This window comes from Juglans regia, chromosome 12, assembly GCF_001411555.2.
Source record: "Juglans regia cultivar Chandler chromosome 12, Walnut 2.0, whole genome shotgun sequence".
NCBI classification, from domain to species: Eukaryota; Viridiplantae; Streptophyta; class Magnoliopsida; order Fagales; family Juglandaceae; genus Juglans; species Juglans regia.
The window spans coordinates 192,326-219,796 of record NC_049912.1 but is presented as its reverse complement, the minus strand read 5'-3'; the positions used below and the strand labels follow the sequence as shown (position 1 = coordinate 219,796).

The following is a 27,471-nucleotide window of genomic DNA, read 5'->3' as shown; positions in this document are numbered from 1 at the left end:
ACCCCAATGCAAAAAAGCTAAAACCCGATAAAAAGATATTTTCCACACAAAAAATACGAAAAACCAAGAACATTGAAACCCATACCATATAAACTCATGAAAAAATATATTTTTTTACCAAAAATACAAACAATCCACAATATACAAACTCAAAATATAGAAACGAATAACATCTCTCCAGATCCAAAGAGAAAAAACCAACAAGATCATGCAAATAAAATATTCTTTGACAAAAAAATACAAAAAAACACGAACAACCGCTAATATACAAACCAATGAAAAGATATATTTTTCACCAAAAATACAAACTAACGACAAGGAAAAAAATACAGAACAACCCTGACGAAAACACAGAACAACCTAGAACATGACCGTGCAAAAAAAAATTATTTTTTGTCAAAAAATACAAAAAAAAAACACAAACAACCGACAATGCACAAACCCATGAAAAAAAATATTTTTTCACCACCGATAGGGAAAAAAACATAGAACAATCCGAAAGAAAACACAGAACAACCCAAAACATCACCGTGCAAAAAAATTATTTTTTGTCAAAAAATACGAACAATTGGCAATATACAAACCCAGATCATACAAACCCATGAAAAAATATATTTTTTCACCAAAAATCCAAACTAACGGCAAGGAAAAAAAAAATATGACAACCAAAATGAAAACACAGAAGAACCCAGAACATGCAAAATCCCCAAATCAACGACATGGAAAAAAAAAACGCAACCCTCTATAAAACAAACCTGAAGACATAGCAAGAGAAGAGAGAAGATAAAGAAAAATGGCCAAGAGAGAAATTAGCAAGAGAAAGCAAGAAACAGCGGGAGAAAAAAAAAGGAAGAGAGAGAGAAAAGACAAAGAGGGCAAGATAAAAGAAAGAGAGAGAAGACGGAAAGCAAATAAAAAAGCAGAAGGAAAAAATGTCTACACCCTCTGACATAGTCAGACCAAAAATATCAAAATAACCTTACTTAAACGAACACAAAAGAATAAGTAAAACAAAAATGATGTTTGCACCTGAGAGAGGTACCCACCGCGTACCCATGATTCCACGTCAACTTATTGAAACGGTGCATATCACACACTCGTTTTGCCTCCTCGCTTCTTGAAACACGAGCTATCTTCTCAGTTCCTAAAACTCAGCACCTCATGAACTTTGCACTCTCGTGACGGTATATACTATGTTTCGAAGAAACTCGAAATCCAGCAACCTGCACGGCCATGGAACCCCGCACAGAACACAACAACCTTTCCAAGCAACCTGTAAAGACGATTCACGAAGGGAGGTCATCTTCTTCACCACCAACAAGCTGCCCCATCGACGTGCAGGAAGACAAAACACGAAGGGAGGTACTGGATTTTTGTCATCTTCTTGTTCACATGCCCTAAACAGAATCTCACATTGGTATTGTTTCTTCAACCCATGATTTCGATGTTCCCAAATTAACCGAATCGGTATATACACATTTTGAATAACTGGAAACCCTATACACAATAGCACAAGCTTGTACGTGCTTACCTTCAAAAATAAAAGTGATAGTGAAATCAGGCAACCAAACAAAAAATGCATAAACTTACAACTCTAAAGTTTGTTTGCAACAACAGAATCCAAACTCCACAAGGGTTTCACCACGGGGAGGCCACCACTGAAGGACCTGTATTGGAGTTACAAAGGGCACAAATCACATTCAGTGGCTTTTCTATAACACAAAACTGAGGTAAACCTCAACTTCTTAAGTTTACTATCAGGAATATTACTTCAAGAAAATACATTACACTTCAAGTTCTTAATGATAGCATCAGGAATATTAGATTAGATTATACATTACCCTTCGCATAAAACAGAGGCAAATAGAAGCAAAACCTTCATAAAACAGAGGCATAAACCCGTTTTCATACCCACGACGGCAAACGGTACCCCACGGTGTGAACCTGTAGCACTATTGGACGTCACTCTCTAACACAGAAATTTGATCTATCTGCGCAGATGAGGGTTCGGTTCGACGACACAACGTTTGCAATGTAATGATGTTTCTTCTAGGATGGGTTCGACGCGACGATGGACAACAGCGATTTCACTTTCGTCGTGGTTCGTTTGACGACAATTTCAACACCACAATGCGGTTGGTTCGACGACACTCGAGGATGCAAAAATGGTAATGGCGGATGGAAAACGATTTTGGCGCTGGAGCGGATTTTGATTTGTCTGAAATCCTGAAATCGAGTTTTGTTTTTTTTTTTTTAATTAAATAATATCGGCTGAGCCGATTCCTCAAATGGTACGCATGGGCGTGTACCTGTAGCACTATTGTAAATAAAATGATAAAGAGACCAAACACCAAAAAAAGGGACAAAATGCGTGGAGGACGACAATTTTACTGTTCACTCGTATCGCCACTTATATATTCACTATAGGTAAGCATAATAAGTCAAAAGTTCTAGTTGTATAGTATATTATTATTAGATATAAACTATGAATATATTATAACATACATTGCTAGATTTATAAGTGTATTAAAAGCATATGATATAAGCATATAGTTATAATATATAAGTTATTGTATATATATTACACTATAAAAATATAATAATATGCAAGCATTAAGTAATAATTAATAGTTATAAATTACAATATGCGTTGTCATTTAGTATAATGAAAACCATATTGTGTATAAAGTTAATGATATAAGTCCTTAATTAAAACAAATACTATCGACTTACATTAGGATATGCATTATTTATACGAATTATAGTTAACCAATTAAAGTTAATTTGATAACTGTTTCAAGTAGATGTGCATTCACTCCATCATTTATAACTATATCAATAGACTATATAATCTATATAACAATTAGGAAATAGATATTTAACATTAATGTTATATTACATAATACATAATTAATTAAATTTACACAATAACTTGTATTACAAACATAACATAGCTTTATATATTATATAATTTGTAATAAAATACAAAATTAAATATATATAACAATTAAATATATATAACTAATTACATAAAATATTAATCTTCATATTTCTATTTGTTATGTCTGTGTCTCTATATTAGTTAAAGTTATTATATATATATATATATATATATATATATATATATTAAAGTTATGCTATTCTAATTGTTTGCTATTTCATTGTTATCATACATCCTGAATACAAAAATTTAAAAGTTGTTACTAATAATATACAGGACACTCTGTATTTAAGTATGGAAGCACCTATTATTGACATTGAAGAATATCTCAAAGGACTTTGTGAATCATATAAAAGGTATCAGGATCAACTGACCTTTATCTCCTTAAGAAAAAAGAGTAAGAAATCAGTAAGACAAAACCTTTCTCTCCTTGAGGAAAAAAGAGTAAGAAACCCAATGCTAATATATTTTAACAAAATAATATACTGGAAGGAAGAAGAAAGAATATCAAGAGTCTTATGTTGGTAAGCCAATAAAATTCGTTGGTCAACATGTCAATGCTAGAAAGCTTTAGGGTAGTCCTGGTAGTGTTTCCTCTAGATCTGATCTATCTATTTCTCTTGTAATAGATATATTCGCTATACTTATTTTTTTATGAAATTTCTTATCCAAAGTCTGATTCAAATAGATCTTCAATGTCCATTATAACAGAGCAAAATTTTGTTAGTAAGAGGATTATAATATATTAGATATTGAAATAAATTTGCAAGATTGGACCATTCCTTGTACTCCAAAAAATCAAATTTATAAACAATCTACTTTTTCTTCTAAATGATCATTTCCTACTAACTATTCAATTAAAGCTGTTGAAAAAACTATTAGCTTAAATAATAATTATGAATCACTACAATTATAAATTAAAGAAATTATTAAACGACACATTGACCAAAAGTATTCTTTTATTCGCTTTGGATTAATACAAATTACTATAAAACCACTAAAAAGAAAAGGAAAAACGTTTTAGTATTTTTATTTTTATTTTTTTGAAGTAAAACATTGCCATTCATGTAGAACCAGTAACAACAAAGTCAAATACCAAACAATTACAAAGTGGAATCAAGCATGATACCACCACTAAAATATGGACATTGATGCCACCACTGAATAGTATCATCCACAAAGTGAGCAACCCTTACAAGTAAATGAGTTGCTTCGTTTTCTTGGCGACCAACATGAGCTACTTCATATACTGCATATCTAAATAGGAGACGTTGAATTTCAGATATCAGATTACCTTGCCTTGAAAAGTTTGGCTCATGTGAATCAATAGACTCAATAATTGTCCATGAATCCCCTTCTAGTGATAAACTTGAGAAGCCCAAATTATATTATATCATTTGAAGAACCCGTCATGCAACCAAAGCTTCTATATCATCTATTTCATACAACCCAAGTTCCTTCCAGCTCAAAGCATATATAACATCACCTTTTTCATCCCTCAAAATAGCCCCAATACCAGCATAGTCAAAAGATTGAAACAAAGCACCATCAAAGTGAAGCTTTACCATACCTAGAGTAGGAGGCTTCCAAGAGAGGACAAGCTCTTTCTGTATAATCAACTGGGATTGTTGGACAGTAATATAACTCTCAACATATGCTAAACAATCATCAACAACATCTTGCAACACACAAGAAGAATTCTGAAATAACTTCAAGTTCCTATACTTCCAAACTCCCCAAGAAATAGTAATAAAAATAGGAACTAAAGTCACATTAAGTTGCATTAATCCCCAAACCACATCTACATAACAAACAGCAAACTCCAAGCAAGATAAAATTGGTGGACAGCGAAGAACCAATACCTTTTGAACTTTTGGATAGCCACAAAAAACATGATAGTAGTCCTCCTCAACCAAGTGACAATGAGGACAACCCGCATTTGACAGAACATCGTGCTGCATTAAGTTCATTTTAGTAGGAAGACTATCCTTACAAGCTCGCCATCCAAAGTTTTTAACCTTATTTGGTAAATTCAAATTCCAAAACTGATGCCAAAATTTGGAAGAGCCATGTGAATGAGAACTTTCAACCCCAACAATAGAGTCAAACAAAAAAAATTCAAGGCTAGACGATACCCATACTTTACAGAATATACACCATTCTTTATGCCACTCCACATAAGTTTATCTTCACATTCTCTTCAAAATATATGAAGCTGAATAAATGCATTAGCAACAATAGGAGGAAAAATTGCTTGAATTAAACCCATGTTCAAAGTTCTGTGATCCAAATTCATAAGCAACTTCACCTTAGAATCATCTTGTAAAACATAGTTAGGAGGGAGCATCCTAGATAACCAGAAAATTGGTACCCATTTATCATGAAGGATTCTAACTCTAGCATCATTCCCTATCCACCAAATGCATCCATTCTGCAAAAGAGACTCAGCAGCACAAATACTACGCCACGTCGCCATATATAAGAAGAGCTCCTATGTACATGAGATTGTAGAAAATCTATGGTAAGAACTTAGCTTTAAAAACTCGATAAAGTAAGGAATGAGAGTTTTGAATCAACTGTCATCCATGTTTAGCAAGCAAAACCAAGTTAAACAACTCAAATACCACCTCTTAGCTTAGAAGAACATAGTTTTTTTTCCAGCTAATCCAATGCATATTACATTCAGTCTATCATTGTCCCTACTGAAATTTTGCAAACAACCATTCTAAGTCCTTACAAAATGATTTAGGTAATAAGAAACAACTCATAGTATATGTTGGCAATGCCTGTACAACTGTTTTAATTAAAACTCCACACCCGACCTACGATAACAAATGTTCCTTCCAACCTTGTACCTTCTACCAGACTCTATCTTTCAACTTAGACCTACCAACCAAAGAAGGAAGAACCAAGTAACGGTCATGATGTTGAAGAGAATGCACATTCCAAATGGCCATAATTGCTACAGTTTCCTCCTCATCAACATTAGGACTAATCAAAAGCTTAGTTTTATCTCTATTTACCTGTTGTCCAGAAGCCATCCCATAAATATGTAACAGCTGCTTCAAACTTTCATTTTGAGACGAGTAGCTTGACAGAATAAGAGACTATCATCTGCAAAAAAAACAAGTGAGTAACAACAGGAGCTCAAGGGCAGACTTTGACACCATTTATAGAATTTTGTCTCTCGACAAATTTTAGAAGGGAAGACAGTAACACCTAGGCCAACACAGCGCTCAGGCCAAGCCCGCATATTATAATTTTTTTAATATATTAGGAAGCCCAAGAATTTAATCTAAAAAGCCCAAACCCATCTACTCAACTTCTCATGCACATTCTCCCTCTCCTTTTTCCTCTCTAGGGTTTCTAGCTATATTTGTATACCCTCATGTACATAGAACTCCCCAAGCTAGGGTTGTCGCACCATCTCCAGAAATGTCCATCAAGCACGGTGCGGCCACCACAACCCTCACCATACATGTTCCCTCCCCCACGTCGCCCTTCTTCTCTCCCTCTAATCCCAAGCGCAACAACCCTTCTTCTTTTTCACCAACCACTGTTGCACGTCCTCCACACCAAACACAAAGCCCAATTGTGTTCAACAACTGTTAGCCACTCCGTGTCCTCAAATGGAAACCAGAACCACGCTTCAAGGCAAAACAGAAAACTACACGCCTAACCACCATAGCCTCCATCATCAACCAACCTCCCTCAACCTTCCTATCACCTAGGTCTAAGCCACTACATTATTGTCATTGCCTTCCTCCGCCATAAAGCCATTGTAGGTTAGTTTTTAGTTTTGGAAATACACAGCCACAAACCGTTGCACCATCACCACACTTAGGGCAGGTTTGGGGCACAAGATAAAACACAAAATTCTCATCTCATCTCATCTCATTATTACACATTTTTCAAATCTCCATACAAAATATAATAAACAATTCAACTTTTTCAAATCTCAATACACCTTTTTCAAATCTCAAAATAATAATAATATTAAAACATAATATTTTAAATTTCAAAACAAAATATAAAATTCTCATCTCACCTTCCAAACCTGCCCTTAAACCAAGAGCCTCTGTTTTAGGAGGCTAAAAATAGAGTCAGTCGTTGCACCTTCGCTGCCAACGACGGAAGCTTCCCAACCATATGCCGATGTGCACCATAGCCCAACCGTGAGACATTGCCCAGGTCGATCACCATTACACTATCGTAAGCTTTTGTATCTTCCTCCTGTGTTCTCACACTCTCTCACTCTTCGTCTCTCTCTATATATTTCTCTCTGTCTCAGCACTTTCTCTCTCCTTCCACAGTGGTCTACTACTGCGCCCAGCCGCTTGTTGCTTCTCTCGGTAAGTCCTCTACTGCCCTCTACCCACAATGAAGCTAGGTTGTTTTCAAATAAAATAAAAGTGGTTTGTTTAACTTTCCCCTAAGGCTTTTACATAAAGTAAAGTAAACTTTTGGGATTAAATTACATTTATACCATTTTAGTCACAAGCCAAGACAAACGTGTTTTGAATGGGTAATTTAGGTGGGGCTTGATTTTACGATGGGCCTCAGTTTGATTACATAAATTATTATGTTATTTTATGTGGGTTTCATCTAACTTTATATTAGCCCAAAAAGTTTGTTTAATGGGAATTAGTTAAGGATTTAAATTATATTAGTTGGTATTAAATTTTCTATTTACAATTGAATTCCAGTAGTAAATAGTAAGTGTTTATCTTTATTTTTAACGCTCTAAATCGGATCAAGTCTATTTTTATTATTCGACAATTTGCTGGTTATTTTAATAGATTTTGTTATAATTATGTTAAGTGAATAATAAACCGTTGATGTATTTTACACGGTCTAGTCATGCACTTTTTTTTACAGAAATAATTTAGAGTGTAGTAATCGGAGAAATTAAAAGGGTATCGGTTAATTTCGGAGGTGGTGATACTTTAGGGTTATGTTTAGATCTTAAAAAAAAGGATTATTTTAGTATCTTATGCTTAAATATCAAAATGCGTGTTTAATTAGGGATTTAAGTAATTTACATGTTCATTTTATAGGTATCGATTGATATTCGTTTGGCACAGTCATGGAAAAAAATTTAAAGAAATTAAAAGATTGAAGTAAATGGAGTTACTATGCTAGATTTTGTATAAAACGAATGGACTGAGGTTGATCTTATGAGAAATGTGCATGTTTTGTTATGAAAGAAAACTTGAAAACAACCTTGGTGATTTTATTTGCATCCGCATGAAATGTCGTTTAAGAAGAGAAAATTATTTTTTATCATGATTGGTATAGACATGAGCTTATTTTTGGCATTATGTCTTTGAACTGTGCAAAAAAGAGCGAATATGAGAATTTGAAGATTTTTGCGTTGATTAAGTGAAGATGCTTTGAATCTGTTTTTGATATGATGAAGATGATATGAATTCATTCAGTATTATGTTTTGATATGATGTGGCATCTGAAAACCTTTGGTATGACTTTTCGATTCTATATCTGGTTCCGATTCTGTTTCTGTTATGTTCAATTAAAGCCCCACCACAATTGATAATAGAGGTATAAGACCCTGCCACGGGTAATACTAGTGGTACACGGCCCTGCCTCAGATAATAATAGTTGTATACGACTCTTCCATGTGTAATAATAGTAATATACAACCTTTCCACAATAATAATTAGGGTTGTACACCGATGGGTTCGGCGTCGGTTTCGGCACCAAAGCAAGACCCCATCAACGTCTGTCATGAGTCTATTGAACTAGTTGAAACCGTGGGTTTGGGGAGAGAAAATCGATCATATTAATCTCGACGTGCGTTGGTGTGGTTTTCGATCTACCATCGGCGTCTTCTGTGAAGGAGGAGGAACTGATTAAGAAGAAGACGCGTCGCACTGTCGTCTGTTATGGAAGAAAAAGAAAGTTGTAGAGGAAGAAGACGACGTGAGGAAGAAGAAGAGGGGTTATTAATTCATTTTGAAACGGCACCGTTTGGCTTAAAGCCAAACGACACTGCTCTATTATATTTTCTTTTAACTTCTAGGCCCTAAAGCGACGTCGTTTCACTCATTTAAGTGAAACGGCGCCGTTTTATATACATATATTCAAAAAATATATAAATAGACCAGATCGGCAGGTTCAGCGGTTTCCCAAGATTCAAACTGGCGCCGAACAACCGATATCGATTTTCCCTCAATTCCTCTCACCCGCCAACTAGTTCTAGCCTATTCCGTGCTCCAGAGGTCGGTCTGATCTGTTCCCGGCCAGTTCCGGCAGTTTCCATATACCCATAATAATAATAGTGGTATATAGTCTTGCCACAGGTAATAGTAGTGGTCTCTGTTTGAGTGCACACTACCTTGGTGACAAAGTGATTTATGTTCTGTTTGACTATCTGCAGATGCACAACCCTGCCACAAGGGTTAGATATGGTCTCTGTTCTGGTATGATGCTCTGATATGATGATGATGATGCTCAGTTATGCAATGCCAAATGATATTTCTTAATATGAACATTTTGAACGTTCGCGCTCATAGTTTTTTATTGCATGTTGTGATTATGCATTTTGAAGCTAAAAATATTTTGTTCTGCATTCTAAACTCAATAAATGCTGATGTTTACATACTAGTATATGTTCTCTGCTTATTGAGTTATTGATAACTCACCCATTATCTCCACAATATTTTTCATATAATTGTGATGGTTCAGTTGGAAATCAAGATTAATAAGTATTAGCAGGATTTGATGATCATAGAAGAATAAATGCCAAAGGGTACAAGTAATTATTGGAAAGTCATATTTAGTAGATTTATTATTTTTTGTTATTTTGGAATTTTGAGACATGGATGTTTTTTAATCTTTATGGAGATTTTAATTTGTTATATTGAGGTTTTGTTTTTGGTGTCCCTGAGGAGGAACAAATATATTTGTATTAAACAAATAAATTTATATTTTTTGGAGTCTTTGGAGTATATATAAATGTGTCATGAAAGATGATTTTAGGTAACAGGAGCTAACTTCCTGGACCTCTAGGATCGAGGCATTACAAAGACAATCTCTCATCACATAAAACAAACAAGTAAGGCGAAAGCGGGTCTCCTTATCGCCAACCTCGTGAAACATCAAATGAAGAAGTAGGCATCCAATTAATTAGTGCTCTATAAGATACACAATTAATACAAGACAACACCAAAGCCACCCATCTTGAATCAAACCCAAGTTTCAACATGATGCTTTCAAGAAAACCCCATTCCATCCGATCATAAGGTTTGCTCATATCAAATTTCAATGACATCACCCCCTTAAGACCTCATCTCCTTTGACGAATATAATGCATAGTGTCAAATGCTACAAGCACATTATCCGTAATAAGCCTACTCAGTACAAAAGCACTTTGTCTATCTGACTCCTCTTGGGATAAAATGGACTTAAGCCTATTAACCATAACCTTTACAATAATCTTATAAATCACATTATATAAACTAATAAGCCTAAAGTTCTTAACCTTTTCAGGATGCTTTTTCTTGGGAATAAGAACAGTAAAAGTCTTATTAAGAGCAGGAGAAACAACACCTGTATGAAGAGAATCTAAAACTATTCGTGTTACCATTAGGGGTGTAAGAAAAAATTGGAAAACCATTGAACCGGACCGAACCGGTGGGTTTGGTCCGGTTTGTCACCGATCTGGTATGGTACCGATTTTTTAAAAATGAAAACTGCTCCTAAACCTGTGGGTTTTCATATTTTAAAAACCAGTTTAAGCCGAACCGGACAGTTACATATATATTTTTTAATTTTTTATATTATATTTACTTTTTATATTATTATTATATATATTATATGCTACATTTCTAATTAATATAATATGAAATTCTAATCTTTTTATTTAAGACTATTAATCTTATAACATAAAATTAATATACTAGTATAATTAGACACTAATTATACTATTTTAATCTTATATTCAAGTTTATTAATCTCACTAATAAATTATACATTATTTATATTATACTACTATAATTGAACAGTAATGAATTAGACCCAAACAAACGAGTCTTTGAGAAGCTTCAGTTCAGAGATACCCACAACAGCCTTTGAATCTAGCTCAATTTGTGTGAGTGATTGTCGCTGCCCAATATGCTCAAGCATTTGCCTTTGATCAAACAAGTCAACCTGATTTTTCCTCAACCACAGAATCTTCATCCCATATGGTAACCTGTTCCTTAGATTGACCTCCAAACCCTACATCAACACAACTTGTGACAAGCCCACAGTAGAGTAAGAAGAGCAACCAGCCCCATCATGTGGCCCATACCCCTTAATGCCCAAACTAGAAACCTTGTCTCACTGTTCCTCATCATCATCACTCACTCCTACCCTCCTGCCTAGACACCATCAACTATCGTCTTTGAAGAAACTGCCATTGTTGAATGTCGGTTGGTTTGAAGAGACCCACAGCCCATAACTTGCATCCAAGTACCAAATGAAAAGTCATCTTTCTCATAGCTAGACTACTCTATTAACCACCCACAAATCACAATCTCTATCTCCATGTCCCAATTTTCCACAACAACAACAAAAATTAGGCAATTTCTCATATTTTAACCGGACCAATGTTAGGTTAGAATGATCTAGAACAATGTTCTTAACCCTCGACAATGGTTGGTGGATATCTAGACTAACATGGACACAAGAAAAAGCACCCCATCCTGGATTATGTTTTGGTAGATCAATATCTTCGACATCGCCAAGTGCCTCACCAATGCATTGAACAACTTCGCCAGACATATCCTTGAACGGTCATTAATGCAGTCAGACCTAGAAGACATAATTCATCCCAATCGTAAAAGGCTGAAGGTTACCATCATACTCCTTCAAGAGCACTAAGTTCTTATCAAAACTCCAGGGACTATCACGAAGAACCACATTCTTATCACCAATGTCAGAAAATTGTGCCAAAAAAAAGATTATGTCCCAAATCAAAAAACTTCACACCATGCTCTGGATGCCAAACTTTACGCATCATCGATTTGAAGGCCTATTTTTTTAAAACATTCCTTGTACAGAGCTTAAATAGGAGACGATGATCATGATGAGTAACAGAGAAATCCAATAACGGACCCTGTACCAAAACCTCTGTTCTCTTCAACGTCAGATAGGGAAAAACGTCCCCGCTGATCAGCCAAATCTTCATCCATGTTGGGATATAAAATCCCGAGAGAAAATCCTACACCCAGGCCAAATACTTGCAAATTACAAGACTAAAGCACCCAAGTAACAATAAGTAGGGGCGTAATCGATCCGGTTTGTTTGGTTTTGGATAAAATTTGGAGTCAAACCGGTATGTATCGATTTTGCATCTTTAAGAACCGAATCGGTACCGGTTACTCCCCTAAACCGATACTTCCAGTTTTACTGGTTCCGGTCCGATTTTTCGATTTTAATATACTATATTATATAATATATATATATATATAATAGTATATTATAGTATATAATACTTTAGTGATCATATATTATAGTATATTATAATATATATTACAATTGTATTATAGACTATAGTGATATATTATGATATATAATATAATGGTATATTATAGTATATTATAATATATAGTGATATAGTATTAGTTTAATTATTAAGACAATAGACTATAGTGATAAAAGATTTTAAAATTTAATCTTATATTAATTAATAATTTATCATATAATATAAAACTATTTTATATATAATTATATATTATATATAAAAATTATAATATATATATGAACCGGTCCGATTTTAAAAAAAGAAAAATCTAAACCGAACCGATTTCGACCGGTTTTAAGAAAAATAAAATCGGTACCAGATTGAACCAAACTCAGTACCGGACCCAACCCACCAGTTCGGTCCGGTCAAGTCCAGTTCACCGGTTTTTTTTTACATCCCTAACTATAATTGTAATTGCAAACTGAGAGAAGCGAAAAATTGCCAAATGACAAAGTAATCGCCAAGCGCAATCACTGGAGCAAAAAGTAATTGTAATCGAAATCCCTTGATAAGACCCACTTTTTCAGTATTATTATGTTTAAGAGATGAGCGTCATTATAAATTTTACGATTCATTTTTAGTATCGTAAAGTCCAGCCTATATAAGGATATGTTTACGTTGATTGTTATCATAATTATTTCTTATCATTATTTGATATTAACATTATTCCTTCATTATTATTAAATGTGAAGACTAGCAGTTATCATATGATAAATGGATCACATCGTTTAATAGTAGTTTATCATATCTTTATGTAAGTGCCACACACTCATTTTAAAAAAGAGTAAAGTCTGCTATTAAAAAATTAACTTTTTTATATGAGTCTTATATGTTTTCACTTTTTACAAAATAAGTACGTGATGCTTGCGCAACTCATGATTATAAATATTATTTCTCTTATAAATTAATGAAAATAACATTAGAGTCCGTAGCTCTAATTAATAGCCCTGCGTGTCATACGTTATTATTACAATCCAATACACTAAATTCTTGCATACAAATTCCAAGACAAATTAATTAGAGTCAAATTGTTTTCCCTAATGAAAGGAAATTAGATAGCATAAATCCATTAACTAAAGTTGAAAATAATAATTAGATGAAAAAGTTAAAAAGTTAAAATTTTAAAATTGAAAAATATTTGTATTTGAGTGTTGTTTGAGTGTTGAGATGAGATGAGACGAATTGAGATCATCTCAACATCCAAAAGGTGGCCGTTTTTCTCTTTTTTGTGTTTTCAGACGACATTTTGTTTTGAATATATATGTTTTAAATTTTTTAATAAGTCACGTTGATGGGAACCAAGGTAGGCCTACTCTTAGGCCTACCTAGAGTAGGCCTACCTTGGTTCCCATCTCAACCCACTTCAACTCATCTCATCTCATCATTATAACTTTTTTCAAATTTTCACACAAAATATAATAAACAATTCAACTTTTTCAAATTTCAAAACAAATTTTCCAAATTTTTACACAAAATATAATAAATAATTCAACTTTTATTCTAATATTCACAAACCATCTCAAGTCATCTCAACTCATCTTTGAATCCAAACCACTCCTTAAAGAACATTTGCAAGTTTCAGATGGACCAATTACAATATTAAGGGCCAAGAAAATCAAGGAAGCAATGCACAGATTGGTGCAATCCACTTGGGATGAAACTAGTAAAAGCCCAACACTTAAGATGAGCTTGAAAGAAGGAGAATCAGTTTTGATCCACTTGATTCAAGCTGTGGAAGACATGACTTAGAGATAGAGCCTAATTGTTATTGGAGGCTTCCAATTTGGTTAAATGATTTATTTTATTAGTTTAGAATAAGTGAGCTTGAAGATGTTGCCCACACGTCTTATTTTTAATAAACTAGGATTTTTCGGGAAGACCTTATATTTTGGCCAAGAGCTTATTTGGAAAGTTACTTTTTTAGAAATTAGGGTTTCAAGATGTTACTGTAGCGGCACTTTAGCTGCGCGTACTGTAGCGCGACACTGTTCATCTAGGGTCATTTTGGGTAAAATGGGCTTTCTTTTGGCTAGGATTTTAATTATGTTTGGTTTAAATACTCTTTGTAGCCTCCTTTGAAGTTTAGACAATATTAAATTTTATTTGTGAGTTGAGTTTACTCCGCTTGTTCTTGATTGAACTCTTGAACTTATCAAAGGTAAATCACAACCTTTTTGACGTTTCTCCTTGTAATCTGGGTTCTTGAAACTTGTTATTCAACGAGTTTAGATTTTAATATAATCTAGGTTCTTGAAACTAGTTCTCATCGGGTCTAGGTTTTCCATCCTTTGACTTGATTTTGATTTTTTTGAAGAGTTTGCAAATTGATTGTGGGTTCAAGGGATTCCATTCCCGCGGGTTCATATCATACGTGATACCACATTATAGTGTCATGTTAAGGGAGCAAAGTGAATGGTATAAATTAAGGCCCCGTTTGGTTTTTACAGATGGTTTCAACCCATCTCATTTCATTTCATTTCATCTTATTTCATTATCCAAACATCATTTAAATACAAACATTTTTCAATTTCAAATTTTTAACTTTTTCATATAAATATTACCTAATCATTATAACTTTTCCAAACTTTTAAACAAAACACAACAATTCAATTTTTTTAAATTCAAAACATAAAATAATATTAAAAAAATTATATTATAACAATATTATAACTTTATAATTTTTTTTTGAGAATTACTTTATAATTTATTGTCCAACTTTTTATCTCTCATTTTCAAAAATTTCATAAAATATTTTAACTTAAATTATATTACTATTATTTATAAATTATCTCATTATTATTTAACGATTTATCATATATTATTTCATTTCTTTTAATTTGTATAACCAAACAAACCTTAAACGATGGTAATAATATTCTATCATCTAGAGCGCTGGCCTAGGCTCCCAAGGTAAAGAGTGCTAGAAGATCAGGAACAGTAAAATAGAGTGGGCGGGAAATTAGCCAAAACCCTTGTTTTTTATTTGTTCTCCCAGACTTCGTTCTCTCATTGATTCACTGCTGTACACAAACAAATAATGGGTATAAAGGTATTTGATTTTCCAACTCCATCCTCCCCCTCTTTCATTTCTATAATTTCTGAATTTTTTACTTATTCATTTGATGTATGATGGGTCTACCAGGGTTTAACGAAGCTCTTGGCGGACAATGCCCCAAAGGCCATGAAGGAGCAGAAATTCGAGAGCTATTTTGGCCGCAAAGTCGCTATCGACGCCAGCATGAGCATTTATCAGTTCCTCGTCCGTACTATTTCCCTCCGTCTCTTTATTCCTTTTTTGGATGAGTTAATCGGTTATTTATACATGAATTATGTCAATATCAACGAGTATTTATTAGGATTCAGTATGCGGGTGTGCTTGAATTTTGGTGCAGATTGTTGTGGGAAGAATTGGGACTGAGATGCTGACCAATGAGGCTGGTGAAGTTACTAGGTATCCTTTGCAGAGTTTTCTTTTATCAAGTAAATAAATACGTCTTGGTGGGATTATGCTAAATTAAGCTTATTTTGTATTTTTGGTGTCTTTAATTGTTGAATGGGCTTCACTTGAACTCTTTGTTTTGTGGAAATTGATGTGGGTCTTCTTTGGGGTCCATTTATAGTCATCTGCAAGGCATGTTTACGCGGACAATAAGACTTCTGGAAGCTGGAATAAAGCCGGTGTAATTACATTCTCTACCTTTCACTTTTTCCTACATTTTTTCAAGTGTAGGCATTGTTATTTCCACGTTGTTATACTTGGTATATTGGGTGAAGTGTGCCTTGCTAAGCTAGTTGAAAATTGGATTCAGCTATGTTTTTGATGGGAAGCCTCCAGATCTGAAAAAACAAGAGCTGGCAAAACGGTATTTTTCTTTCAGTTTACCTTCTCTATTTAACGTGATTAACAATATTACACGCGCATGCTAAATAAGGGTTTCATTTTAACTGGTTTAGTTACTCGAAGAGGGCCGATGCTAGCCAGGATTTGGCAGAAGCCGTGGAGGTAAGTGCATATTGATTTCAATGTCCATTTTCCATCTTGCTACTGTATTTGGTTTCATTGTACTTCACTGCATGTATAACTTAGTTGCCTTTTGTTTCCATTGCAGACTGGGAATAAGGAAGATATTGAGAAATTCAGTAAACGTACAGTGAAGGTGGGTTCTTTCCTCATATCCATTTCCTTTGCTGTGCTATTTCGGGGTTCATGGCTAGTGTGGAACGTTAACAATCAGAACTGTAGTGTTGAATATTTTTGTTTTTGTTTTTGTAGTTTTCAAGTGAAAAACTGAAAGGTTTTAGGTGTAGGGTAAGTGAGAATTTGTGTGAGCTTTTGATGCCATCTACTCCTTACTTTTCACAGGTGACAAAGCAGCACAATGAGGACTGCAAAAGACTGTTAAGACTCATGGGAGTGCCTGTAATTGAGGTGATATTATGTTCTTTAAAATAGTGTACTGTTGGTGTGAGATTAAGAGAGTACACAAATTTATTCTTCTTGTAACGTATTGGTGTGGCATTGATTTCCAAGGCTCCTTCAGAAGCAGAGGCACAATGTGCTGCACTTTGCAAATCAGGAAAGGCAAGTATCTATCTGTTTTGTGATAAGTTGGTTATTTTGTGTTTATGGGTACACCTCGTTGAAAAGAATGATTATTCTATTTTTTCATTTGAATTTGAAACAGGTTAATGGTGTTTTCCATGACATTCTTCTAATGGATTATTTCATCATCTTCTGTTGTCCAACATGTTCAAAGTAAATGACACGCTAAGAGTTACTTGATTGTTTTTAGGTTTATGCTGTGGCTTCAGAAGACATGGACTCCCTAACATTTGGAGCTCCCCGGTTCCTTCGCCATTTGATGGATCCTAGCTCAAGAAAAGTCCCAGTAATGGAATTTGAAGTTGCAAAGGTACTTGCTACTTTCAAATCTGATATAATTGCTCTCTATATTAGTTCACTGTTCTGATAATGACATTTTCAGACCTTGGAGGAACTAAATCTTACTATGGATCAATTCATTGATTTATGCATTCTTTCTGGATGTGATTACTGTGACAGCATTCGAGGTATTTTGGATTTTCATTTCTACTATTCAGCCTGGTATGAGTATTATTATCATGTGTATACTTCTACATTTTCTCCATCCTTATTTTCATGTGTTTATTAATATCTTTTTCTTAATTTCAAGAAAACTCCATGCATTGATTCTAGAGATATAAATGATGAGCAAAAAGATGTGTTGCTTTTCAATAAAATTTTTTCAAGTGGTGGCATTTGTGAAGTAATTGTATTTTTTATTTTTAATATCCTGCATGTCTGTCTTGAATGCTGAACCATGCATTTAGTATATGGCACAACTGTAATTTTTGCTACAGGAATTGGAGGGCAGACTGCTTTGAAGCTCATCCGTCAACATGGCTCTATTGAGAACATATTGGAGAACATAAACAAAGAGAGGTGTTTCTTGCATTTCAGCTTGTATTCTTTCTTCTGTTTATGTAGCTAACATGGTGAAATGATACATTACTAAACCCCTAGGGGTTGACTCAAGTGGTAATGATATTGGTCTGGTGGTATGCTCCCTCCGCATCTAAGGATCAAACCCTTGGATGCGAACAATTTCTAGGGCCCATTGGACTGGGAGAATTTCCCCTTGAGTTACTTGAGATGTACTTGCACGAAACTCTTTGCTGAGAGCTTTTGCATCCTCGAGATTAGTCAGGACTTTGTCCCAGACTCCCGGTGCCAATAACAAAATGATTCATTACTACAAAGGAGAAAAGAAGGAAAAAAAAAAAAAAAAAGAAGCGGAAAAAAAAAAAGAAAAAAGAAGGAAGAAAAAAAGAAAAACCTAGAGCAATGTTCAAATGAACTTAATCGTGCATTTTGCTTTTGAAACCATCAAACTTTTGATAGCCTGAAAAGTAATTGGATTGCATTTTATAGTATGATTCTCTTACCTTTCCTGTGTACTTGGGCTATGTCTTCTGCATTTTTTTAATAAAATCTTTGAATATTTTTTTTTTATCAAAAGTATGATTCTCTTACCTTATAGATTAGCTGAAGTTTAAAATTACTTATAAAAAAAGATTAGCTGATGTTGAAAATTATTTATAAAAAAAATATTAGCCGAAGTTGAGAATTACCTATCATCCAAAAGAGATTAGCTGAAGTTGAAAGCCAGTACAGTCAATGGTTCTTATTTCATTGCTTGTAGAAATGGTTGCATAAGCATTTATATTTCTGGACTGGATTCTTATGGTCCTTTGCATACTTGGTACCTCTCCAATTTTTAATTGTATAAGCATTCTCCTCAAGAGCACTTCCTTGTGATTTAATTTTAAAACAATCTCTCTCCAATTTTTCTCTCCGTACACCTTTCATTTCCTTGCTACTTGTGATCAATACTCCATGGATGGTATTTCTCTTCACGATTAGCATTATTCTGGAAGATATTAGGAGGTGTAATTGTTAAGGATGGGGTACACAAAGACAGTTCTTATAGAGACAATTATTTGAGATTTTGCATGATGGAAGTCGAGCATTTGGAGGAATGTTCTGGGTTAGTAATAAGTTCTACTACAGTGTTTTGGGTTGTGTAGACTTGGGAAGAATGTTCTTAATCAGATGGTAATAAGGAATTTATCAAAACTTCCCGCTTCGGTAGCAGTGCTTATATGGTTCTCTAATGCTTATGTAAGATATTTGACCATAGTAGAGTATAGAGGTAGTGGCAGGAGAAGTATAATCATCATCCCCGAAGAAGTTGAAGGTCAAGGTTGGAGAAAGATGGTCGTGGAACTCTGTGAGAGGTGTGGTTGTGTGGGTAAAGCCATAGGGAAGAAATATGAGAGTGTTGAGTCTCTCATCCAGCGACCTACGAAGAAAGCCACACACGGTGTAACTGTTGCTAAGACATACACAAAGGCTGTCGTGGGATCTGCTCCAGCCATAAGAGGTGACGTCGGCAGAACATAAGCGATACCATGAAGAACATCGAACCAAGCACTGGAGGGTAGGATCGAGATATTGAAGGAGAAGTTATTGTTAGAGAGAAGGGTAGAGAGCCGAGGATTGATGCGTTGCCAGCCAAGAGTGTTTATGCAAGAAGGGATGGTGGCTCTCTGTTCAAGAGGCATGGTGCAGAGAAGACTTCCATACTTGGCATAAAGGAGGAATTGATAGATTTAAGGGAAAGGCTCACGGGTCTAATAAATAAAATTGACAAAGATATGGGCCTGGGCCAGGGCTCGGAAGTGGCCCAACTTGTCTCTATGTCATTGGGCTTGGGGGAAACAAGAAAGTCTTGGGTTGAGAAGGGTCATAAAGCCCACGAACCCACAGGGCATTAGGCCTGGCGATGGCGGGTCAAACATGTGGGCCAATCCACCTTCAAGCTTGGGTTGACCTTTGGAGCTGCTCAACAGTCATCAGTGGCTGTCAATCATTGGATGGGGCCAACACATAATAGATCGATAGAGGAAGGCTAGTCGGTGGTCGATATCCCGGTTGAAGAGGGGGTGTCGACGTTAAACACAATGGACGTTGGGCTGGTTTTTGACACAGAAAAAGTCAGACGGACTGTCCAAACCAATGGGAACACCTTTGTTCCACCCCAAAGAGTGCCGTCGTTGGAAATGGGTGAGCTTTTGAGCCAGGGAAATGATCCAATAGATGTGTGGGATTGTGAAGAGGCTACAGAGGTAGTGGGAACCTCGAGGGGAAGGGCAATGGAGTTGGTTTTATGAAACTAAAAATTTTTTCGTGGAACGTGAGGGGGTTGAATGAGAAGGAAAAATGCCTCAAAGTTAGTAATTAGGTTCGCAAATGGAAGGTAGACATTGTATACTTGCAAGAAACGAAATTTGCATTTATCCCCCTTTGCATTATTAGGAGTTTTTCAAGTTGTAATCAAGTGGGGAAGCATTACTTACCATCCAATGGAGCGTCGGAAGGTATCTTAGTGATGTGGGACAAAAGAGTGGTGGAAAAGATAGAGGATTGCTTGGGGGATTTTATGGTAGCTTGCTTGTTTAAGAATGTCATGAATGGATACCAATGGGCTTTCGTAGGAGTTTATGGACCCAATCTAGATTGCACACGAAGCTTATTATGGGATGAGCTGGCTGGACTAAGCAGCATATGGGACTTACCTTGGTGTGTTGCTGGCGACTTCAACTTCACTCGATTCCCAAGTGAAAGATTGGGTGATTCTAGCTTTAACCCACTAATGGTAGACTTATCTAACTTCATCTTTGAACTAGATTTATTGGATATTCCTCTTGCAGGTGGTTCATTCACTTGGTCAAGCAACCAAGAACACCCTTCTTGGTCAAGGCTTGATAGATTTTTAATTTCACCAGATGGGGAGACACACTATCCGCACCTTATTCAAAAGAGACTTCCCAAGTTGTGTTCAGATCACTTTCCCATCCTCCTGGATTGCGGAGGTCTTCGTAGAGGCCCAAGGTACTTCAAGTTTGAGAACATGTAGTTAAAGTTAGAGGGATTTCTTGATAGTCTGACAATGGTGGTCTTATCATTTTTATGGAAATCCCAACCATATCCTGGCTTGCAAATTGAAGTCCCTGAAGAAAGATTTGAAGGTGTGGAATGAGCAAGTGTTTGGCGATGTGGAAGGCCAAAATGATACTCTTTTGGAGGAACTCAAGGGATGGGAGAGAGTGGAAGAGGAGAGGGAACTATCTGAAGCAGAGAGGGCTCGTAAAACCCAAGGGACTGTGGACATTGAACGCGTTTTTCTTTTGGAAGAAATATTTTGGAGACAAAAATTGCGAGCATTATGGTTGAAGAAGGGGATAGATGCACCAAGTTTTTCCATCGGGTGGCTAACTCACATAGAAGAAACAATGCGATAGAGATGTTGATGACAGATGGGGTGGCTTCCTCCAACCAAACCGAGATTGCAAATCACATTGTCACTTACTACGAGAGTGCTTTCGGAACAATTTTCTTGGAGACTGAGACTAGATGAGCTTGCTTTTGATGTTCTTGATTCACGGAAATGGAACAACTCAAAAGGCCGTTTGACGAGTTAGAGGTTAGGCAAGTATTAAAAAGCATGGAGGTGACAAAGCTCCAGGATTGAATGGCTTCTCTATGGAATTTTTTCAAACATGTTGGGAAGTGGAAGGTTTGAAAAAAAGCCTAAATGCAATTTTTATAGTGCTCATTCCTAAAAAGCTTGTGTTGTAGAGGTAAAAGATTATTTTCCCATCAGCTTGGTGGGTGGGTTGTACAAAATTCTATCCAAAGTATTTGCGAATAGGTTGAGCAAAGTGTTGGAAAAATTAATAACAAAGCCTCAAAATGCCTTTGTCAAAGGTAGGCAAAGCCTCGACTTAGTACTCATTGCCAACAAATGTCTGGGTGGTCAACTCAAGACGGGAGATCTAGGGCTTTTGTGCAATTTGGATATGGCACCTCGATGGAATTAAAAGCAAAAAGAAAGAAAACCTATGATCATGTCAATTGGAGATTTTTACTTTACATGCTCGAGAGATTGGCTTTGGTACTAAGTGGCGAACATGGATCCATCACTGTATCTCTATGCCTTGTTTTCTATATTGGTGAATGGCAAGCCAAAAGGCTTCTTTAAAAGCTCACGAGGTTTGAGACAATGTGACTCTATCTCCGCTACTTTTTGTTTTTGTGATGGAAGCTTTTAATAAGATGATTTCAGGTGTTGTGAAGGTGGATTCATATTTGGATTCTTAGTGGGGGAGGCAATCACCGGTTCGCTCAACATATCTCATTTATTATTCGCCGATGATACCTTAATCTTTAGTGGGGCTAGACGTGATCAAATTAGAGCCTTGAGAGCCCTCCTATTATGCTTTGAAGCTACATCAGGGCTGAAGGTGAATTTGGCCAAGTCAAAAGTAGTGTCAGTAGGGAATGTTTCTAATGTGGAGAGTATGCTGTCCATTTTGGGTTGTAAGATATCTCAGCTACCTATGAAATATCTTGGCCTCCTGTTAGATGCTATTTGGGATGATGTTCTAGAAAAAATGGAGATAAAATTAGATAATTGGAAGATGATGTATCTATCTAAAAGGGGTAAGGTGACCCTAATAGAAAACACTTTCCAATTTGCCAACTTATTTCCTCTCCCCGTCAAGGTTGTCCATCATATGGAGAAACTCCAACGTGATTTCGTATTTCCGAGGGTGAGGGTGGGGGTGGGGGTGAGGGTGAGGGTGGGGGTGGGAGGGAAGATAAATGACGAGTTTAAAATCTACTTGGTGAAATGGGCCACAATTTGCTCTCCCATTAAAGAAGGAGGTTTGGAAATTCGGAATTTGAAATCTTTTAACAAAGCCTTGCTTTGCAAATGGTTATGGAGATATCACTATGAATGAGGGGGGGCCTTGTGGAGAATCGTCATCACATTGAAGCATGGGGAACCATGGTGAGGTAAGTGGGCCTTATGGAGGGGAGCTATGGAAGCATATAAGAAGAGGTTGGGACACATGCAACAAATACTTGCTTTATTGTGGGTAATGGATTGAAGGTGAAATTTTGGCATGATGTATGGTGCGGCGATAGGATACTCAAGGAAGTTATCCACAAGTTTTGTCTCAAGCACGAATGAAAGAAGCCTTGATTGCGGATCTATTAATCATCTCCAATGGTCTTCCCCAGTGGAATGTTACATTCCTTAGAGATGTACAAGATTGAAAAATTGATGTTTTTTCGGCATTCTTTGACCTTGTGTACTCCACCCGTTTCTCGGGGGGAGGTGAAGACAAGATTTGGTGCCTCTAAGAAAGGGATATACATGGTCCGATCTTTTTACCACACCATGACCACGCATAACACATACATTTCCAAGGAAGAGCATTTGGAAGACAAAGACTCCTCTAAAGGTAGCATTTTTTTGTATGGAAAACTTCTTTGGGGAATATTCTCACTTTAGACAACTTGTGGAAATGTCGAATCGTAGTTATGGATTGATGTTGTATGTGCAAGAAGAGCAGAGAGTCCGTTGACCATCTACTACTTCATTGTGAGATTGCCATGACGTTGTGGATTGAGGTTTTTCCTTGTTTAGGATTAGCTTGGGTGATGCCGAGAAGGTTAAGTGACCTCCTAGCTTCTTGGAGAGGCATTCGGGGCAATTTTCAAATTGCATCCATATGGAAGATGATACCAATATGCCTATGATGGTGCATTTGGAGGAGAGGAATGATGGAAGCTTTGAAGACCAAGAGCAGTCAATGGATGAGCTTAGAACTTAGTTTTTCAATCCTTTACACCATTGGTTGATTGTAATTGATTTTTAGGGCATGGGCGTTGGTATTGTATATGTCCCGTATACTTAGGCTTTTGCCTACTCTTTTGATTGGTAAAAATTTGTTTACCGATAAAACAAAAAGAAAAAAAAGGGTCCTTTGCATGCTTGGTGACTTATCTGATAGCATTTTCTTTGAGATTCTTCCATTTTTACCGTTGTTTGTGTAATGTTTCTTTCATGGAAACATAGCAAAGTCTAGCTTCCTTATTGACTGTAATTTTTATCAGCTATTGTAAATGTAAGCCATGTTACACGATTTTCTATCTACAAAGTATGTCTAATTATCACACGGATCTATGTTACTACCTTGTGCAAATTTAACATCTGATTATTTTATGGAGCGTTCTAGCTAATGGATAATTTTTTATGATGGCATACTTCTGTTCCATTTTTTTTTACCAGTTTTAAATTTTTAATCATATTTGCTCTATAATTAGGTTCCATATACCAGATGATTGGCCATACCAAGAGGCTCGGCAGCTTTTTAAAGAACCAGTAGTCTATACTGATGAAGAGCAACTTGAGATTAAGTGGACTGCTCCAGATGAAGAAGTAATTCATCTTTTGTTGAAAATTGCTTGTAGTATAAAGTTTTGTTTTAAATGTTTGGCATTTTAGAGAGGTTGCCTTGTCTTGTCATTTTATACAGGGACTGATTACCTTTCTTGTGAATGAAAATGGATTCAACAGTGACAGAGTGACAAAGGTGTGCTCTTCTGTCATCTCTATAAAGTTCTTAAATTGGCTTTTCATGAGTTTATATTGCTATTTGGAATGATAAGGAAAGATCTATGCTTAATTATCTTGGTTTGTCTATTTGTCTAGGCAATAGAAAAAATTAAAGCAGCCAAGAACAAGTCAGCTCAGGGCCGGTAGGTCTTACTTATAGTAATGAGAATGAGCTCTCAAAGTTTTTATTTTTATTTTTCTTGCTCAGTGATGTTACTAGTAATACTATTTTTTTGGCAGATTAGAGTCATTTTTTAAGCCAGTTGCTAACCCACCTGCACCTATTAAACGAAAGGTATGTTTCAACTATGTACTTTAGGTGTAGTTCCTCTACACAGATATGACTTCTGGGGTTAATGAAAGATTTATATTTAAGAGAAATGTTCTTCATCCTGATTTTATCATTCCCAATCACACTTGTTATGCGGCACATTTTCAGTGGTTGCCATTTAAGTGGTTGATGAAGAAGCCACTTGAATTATGCCACATCAACAAGTGTGACTGAGGATGACAAGGTTTAGGATGAAGAGTAGCATTGCTCTATATTTAATCTTCATGCTCTGACTTTGATCACTCAGTTTATCTAATCATTATCAATAAAGACTGCTCATTCATAACTCTTCTTGTTGCTTATCATATGTAAGGCTGCATTTATTGTTGTTATCTGTCTAAATACATTTATATCTGAATTATTTTCCTGCCAAATACTAATTTTCTCTCATGGCTATGAACTTGTAAGTAAGCTCTCATATCCTTACTAAATCGCATCAGCTAGAAAGTGGGCAGTTGCCAGTAATATTCTATAGAGTGACTATCTAGTGGGAAGATATAGATTCCTCCTTGTCTGATTTAATTTCTTAAATGCAAGATATATAGTTTGAGGCACACAAGATTTGGTGCTTGATGTTGCCCGTGCATGGCTATACCACAGTCTTTGTGCACGCTCTCTATCTCTCTCTCTCATACTAATTTTTTCAATGTAAACACATTTGTGAAAAACTAATTATTTTTCTTTGTGCTACAAGTATCTGTATGCCCCAATATTGAACATGGAAAAGAGAGAGGGGTAAGATGAGGAGAGAAGGTGGAGGAATAATTTCCACCACAAGAAAAGATTTTATTTTTATTTTTATAAGTTCCACCACAAGAAAAGATATACCTGGCTGACAGCCTTTTCAGCGTTCACCCCTCCCATGTTAATTTTGATTTTTTTCTTCTTTTTCTCCCATTTTCATTTGACTCTTGCCATTGGATCTGCCTCCTTAGATCTTTGCCACATGATCACATCGGTCTAGATTGAGATCCGCGGTACGGTCTGCTTGGCTCGGCTGGGAGGCCTCCTTTAGTTTGGAACCAAAATTCTTTCAAATTTCTAGACTATTTATTTATTTTCACACCTATCATATCCCAAAACAATACGAGGAAGGGTAGTAACAATGTTACTATGAGGTAGAAGTTCAAAAGTTTAAGGATCTATCAACTCTCAGGATTGAGATTCTTTTCAATCTTTTTGTCCAAATTGAATTATCTAATCTTCTCTCCACTGCAATTTTTTTTCTCAGCTTCCCCACTGCTAACTGATCTAAAGCTTCTAATCTTCAGATTAATTAAACCTTTCTCATCCCATACCTTTTGTGCCATATAATCTTTTCCTTCCAAATATCTCAAGTCAAGTGAGCGGAAAGCCTTCCAATTTTTTTATTGATCTATTGGGAAGTCTTAGATCTGTTTGGCTGCTTAATTTCTTCCTACACTGAATGACAGGAAAGCAAATGCGTGCTTAGATCTCCCAGACCAGCAATTGGGCATAAGATGTTTTCTCTTCATGCATCTAGGTCCAGGCTCATGGTCCATGCCAGCTTGAGCTTGCCAATCCCGGACCTAGGTGTCAAGAACTCCACGTCATTATCCACAGGTGTCATCTTCAGAGCATGAAGCTCAAAACCCTGGTGATATGTCTGAGGCAATCTGCACGTATTTCTATTCCACTTAAATCATTAACAACATTGATTATCCTGGGTGGCATCATGCATCCGGGGTTTCCTCCCTTGGGGTAGTCCATATCCACCCTGCTTAGTCGTTTTCAGTATGTGGAGTCTTTCTTTGTGGTTCAATTATCAAGTGTTAGTGGTAATCGTTAATTTTACCACTCAGAATATTTTAAGAAATTTCATGCAATTAGAAATGCTGGAATTAGACACTTTGGAAATTGCTCAACTTCATATTTACCTCTGAGGTTCCTTGTTTGCCCACCAATGTGACAGGTAACACCAGAGAATGCTGGTAAAGAAACTACTGACAAAAAATCAAAGTCTGGTGGTGGTAAGAAGAGGAAGTAGTTGACTTAGCATATCTATCTCAATGTAGACTGATGGAACCAACAGAATTCTAATTATGTTGGAATTTTGAACTCAACGATGTATCCTCCAATTGAATGGTGCAGTGCAGTTATTTATTTGTTATTTTCATCCACTCTTGACAAGATTTTTACTTCTAGCCAACATGTAGTGGAATCGTGTAAACTACCTAAAGAAAAAACGTTGAAATTGAGATTGGTTTAAATCTCGGAAATTAGTTGATGGTATCAATTACTTTGTGGACGCCTTGTACACACTATGGCGCCTTCGTGGTTGACACTGCTTGGATGTGCTCGTATGCTGATAAGGGCAGTTTGAGATCTCAACAAGATGCAGCGACGCTGTGGGTGCTCTACACAATCAAATATGGCAGCGGGAGATTTGAGAATGTAGTCTCTTCTCACCGTTTTAATTTTTGAAATAATCTTCCAAGAGGCCACTTGTCAAAAAAACTAATCGAGTCACGTCTGGTCTCCTTGATATACTAGTCTGTATGGCTAGAGCTGGAAAACAACCTATTGGTGGTGTTCCGGCCCAAAATAAACACTTACCGATCAGTCATTTTGAGTAGCCCAAACTCATCGAAGGGAGGGTAGA

General features: G+C 36.0%; 1 protein-coding gene across 3 annotated transcripts; it reads left to right on the top strand.

Moving 5' to 3' along the window:
- Positions 1-15,332: 15,332 nt before the first annotated feature.
- Positions 15,333-27,082, top strand: LOC109008307 (flap endonuclease 1). Of its 3 annotated transcripts, none has more exons than XM_018988351.2 (17): positions 15,333-15,516; positions 15,610-15,726; positions 15,860-15,918; positions 16,088-16,147; positions 16,277-16,330; positions 16,422-16,470; positions 16,577-16,624; positions 16,831-16,896; positions 16,999-17,049; positions 17,261-17,380; positions 17,453-17,537; positions 17,847-17,928; positions 24,226-24,340; positions 24,438-24,494; positions 24,614-24,660; positions 24,758-24,812; positions 26,782-27,082. In XM_018988351.2, exons 1-17 carry the CDS (start codon positions 15,505-15,507, stop codon positions 26,854-26,856), a joined length of 1,152 nt encoding a protein of 383 aa, XP_018843896.1. In that variant the 5' UTR covers positions 15,333-15,504; the 3' UTR covers positions 26,857-27,082. The 3 variants fall into 3 exon arrangements, with proteins under 3 accessions (XP_018843896.1, XP_035539553.1, XP_018843895.1); XM_035683660.1 differs by having other exon boundaries at positions 15,346-15,516; positions 24,763-24,812; XM_018988350.2 differs by lacking the exon at positions 26,782-27,082 and adding an exon at positions 26,282-26,775 and having other exon boundaries at positions 15,346-15,516.
- The last annotated feature ends 389 nt before the right edge of the window (positions 27,083-27,471 follow it).

What these genes read in the sequence shown, in the direction of transcription:
- LOC109008307 (XM_018988350.2), top strand. An exon ending in GAGAACATAAACAAAGAGAG is followed by an intron (nt 17,929 to 24,225) that starts GTGTTTCTTGCA and finishes CTCTATAATTAG; the next exon opens with GTTCCATATACCAGATGATT. An exon ending in CTGCACCTATTAAACGAAAG is followed by an intron (nt 24,813 to 26,281) that starts GTATGTTTCAAC and finishes ACTGAATGACAG; the next exon opens with GAAAGCAAATGCGTGCTTAG.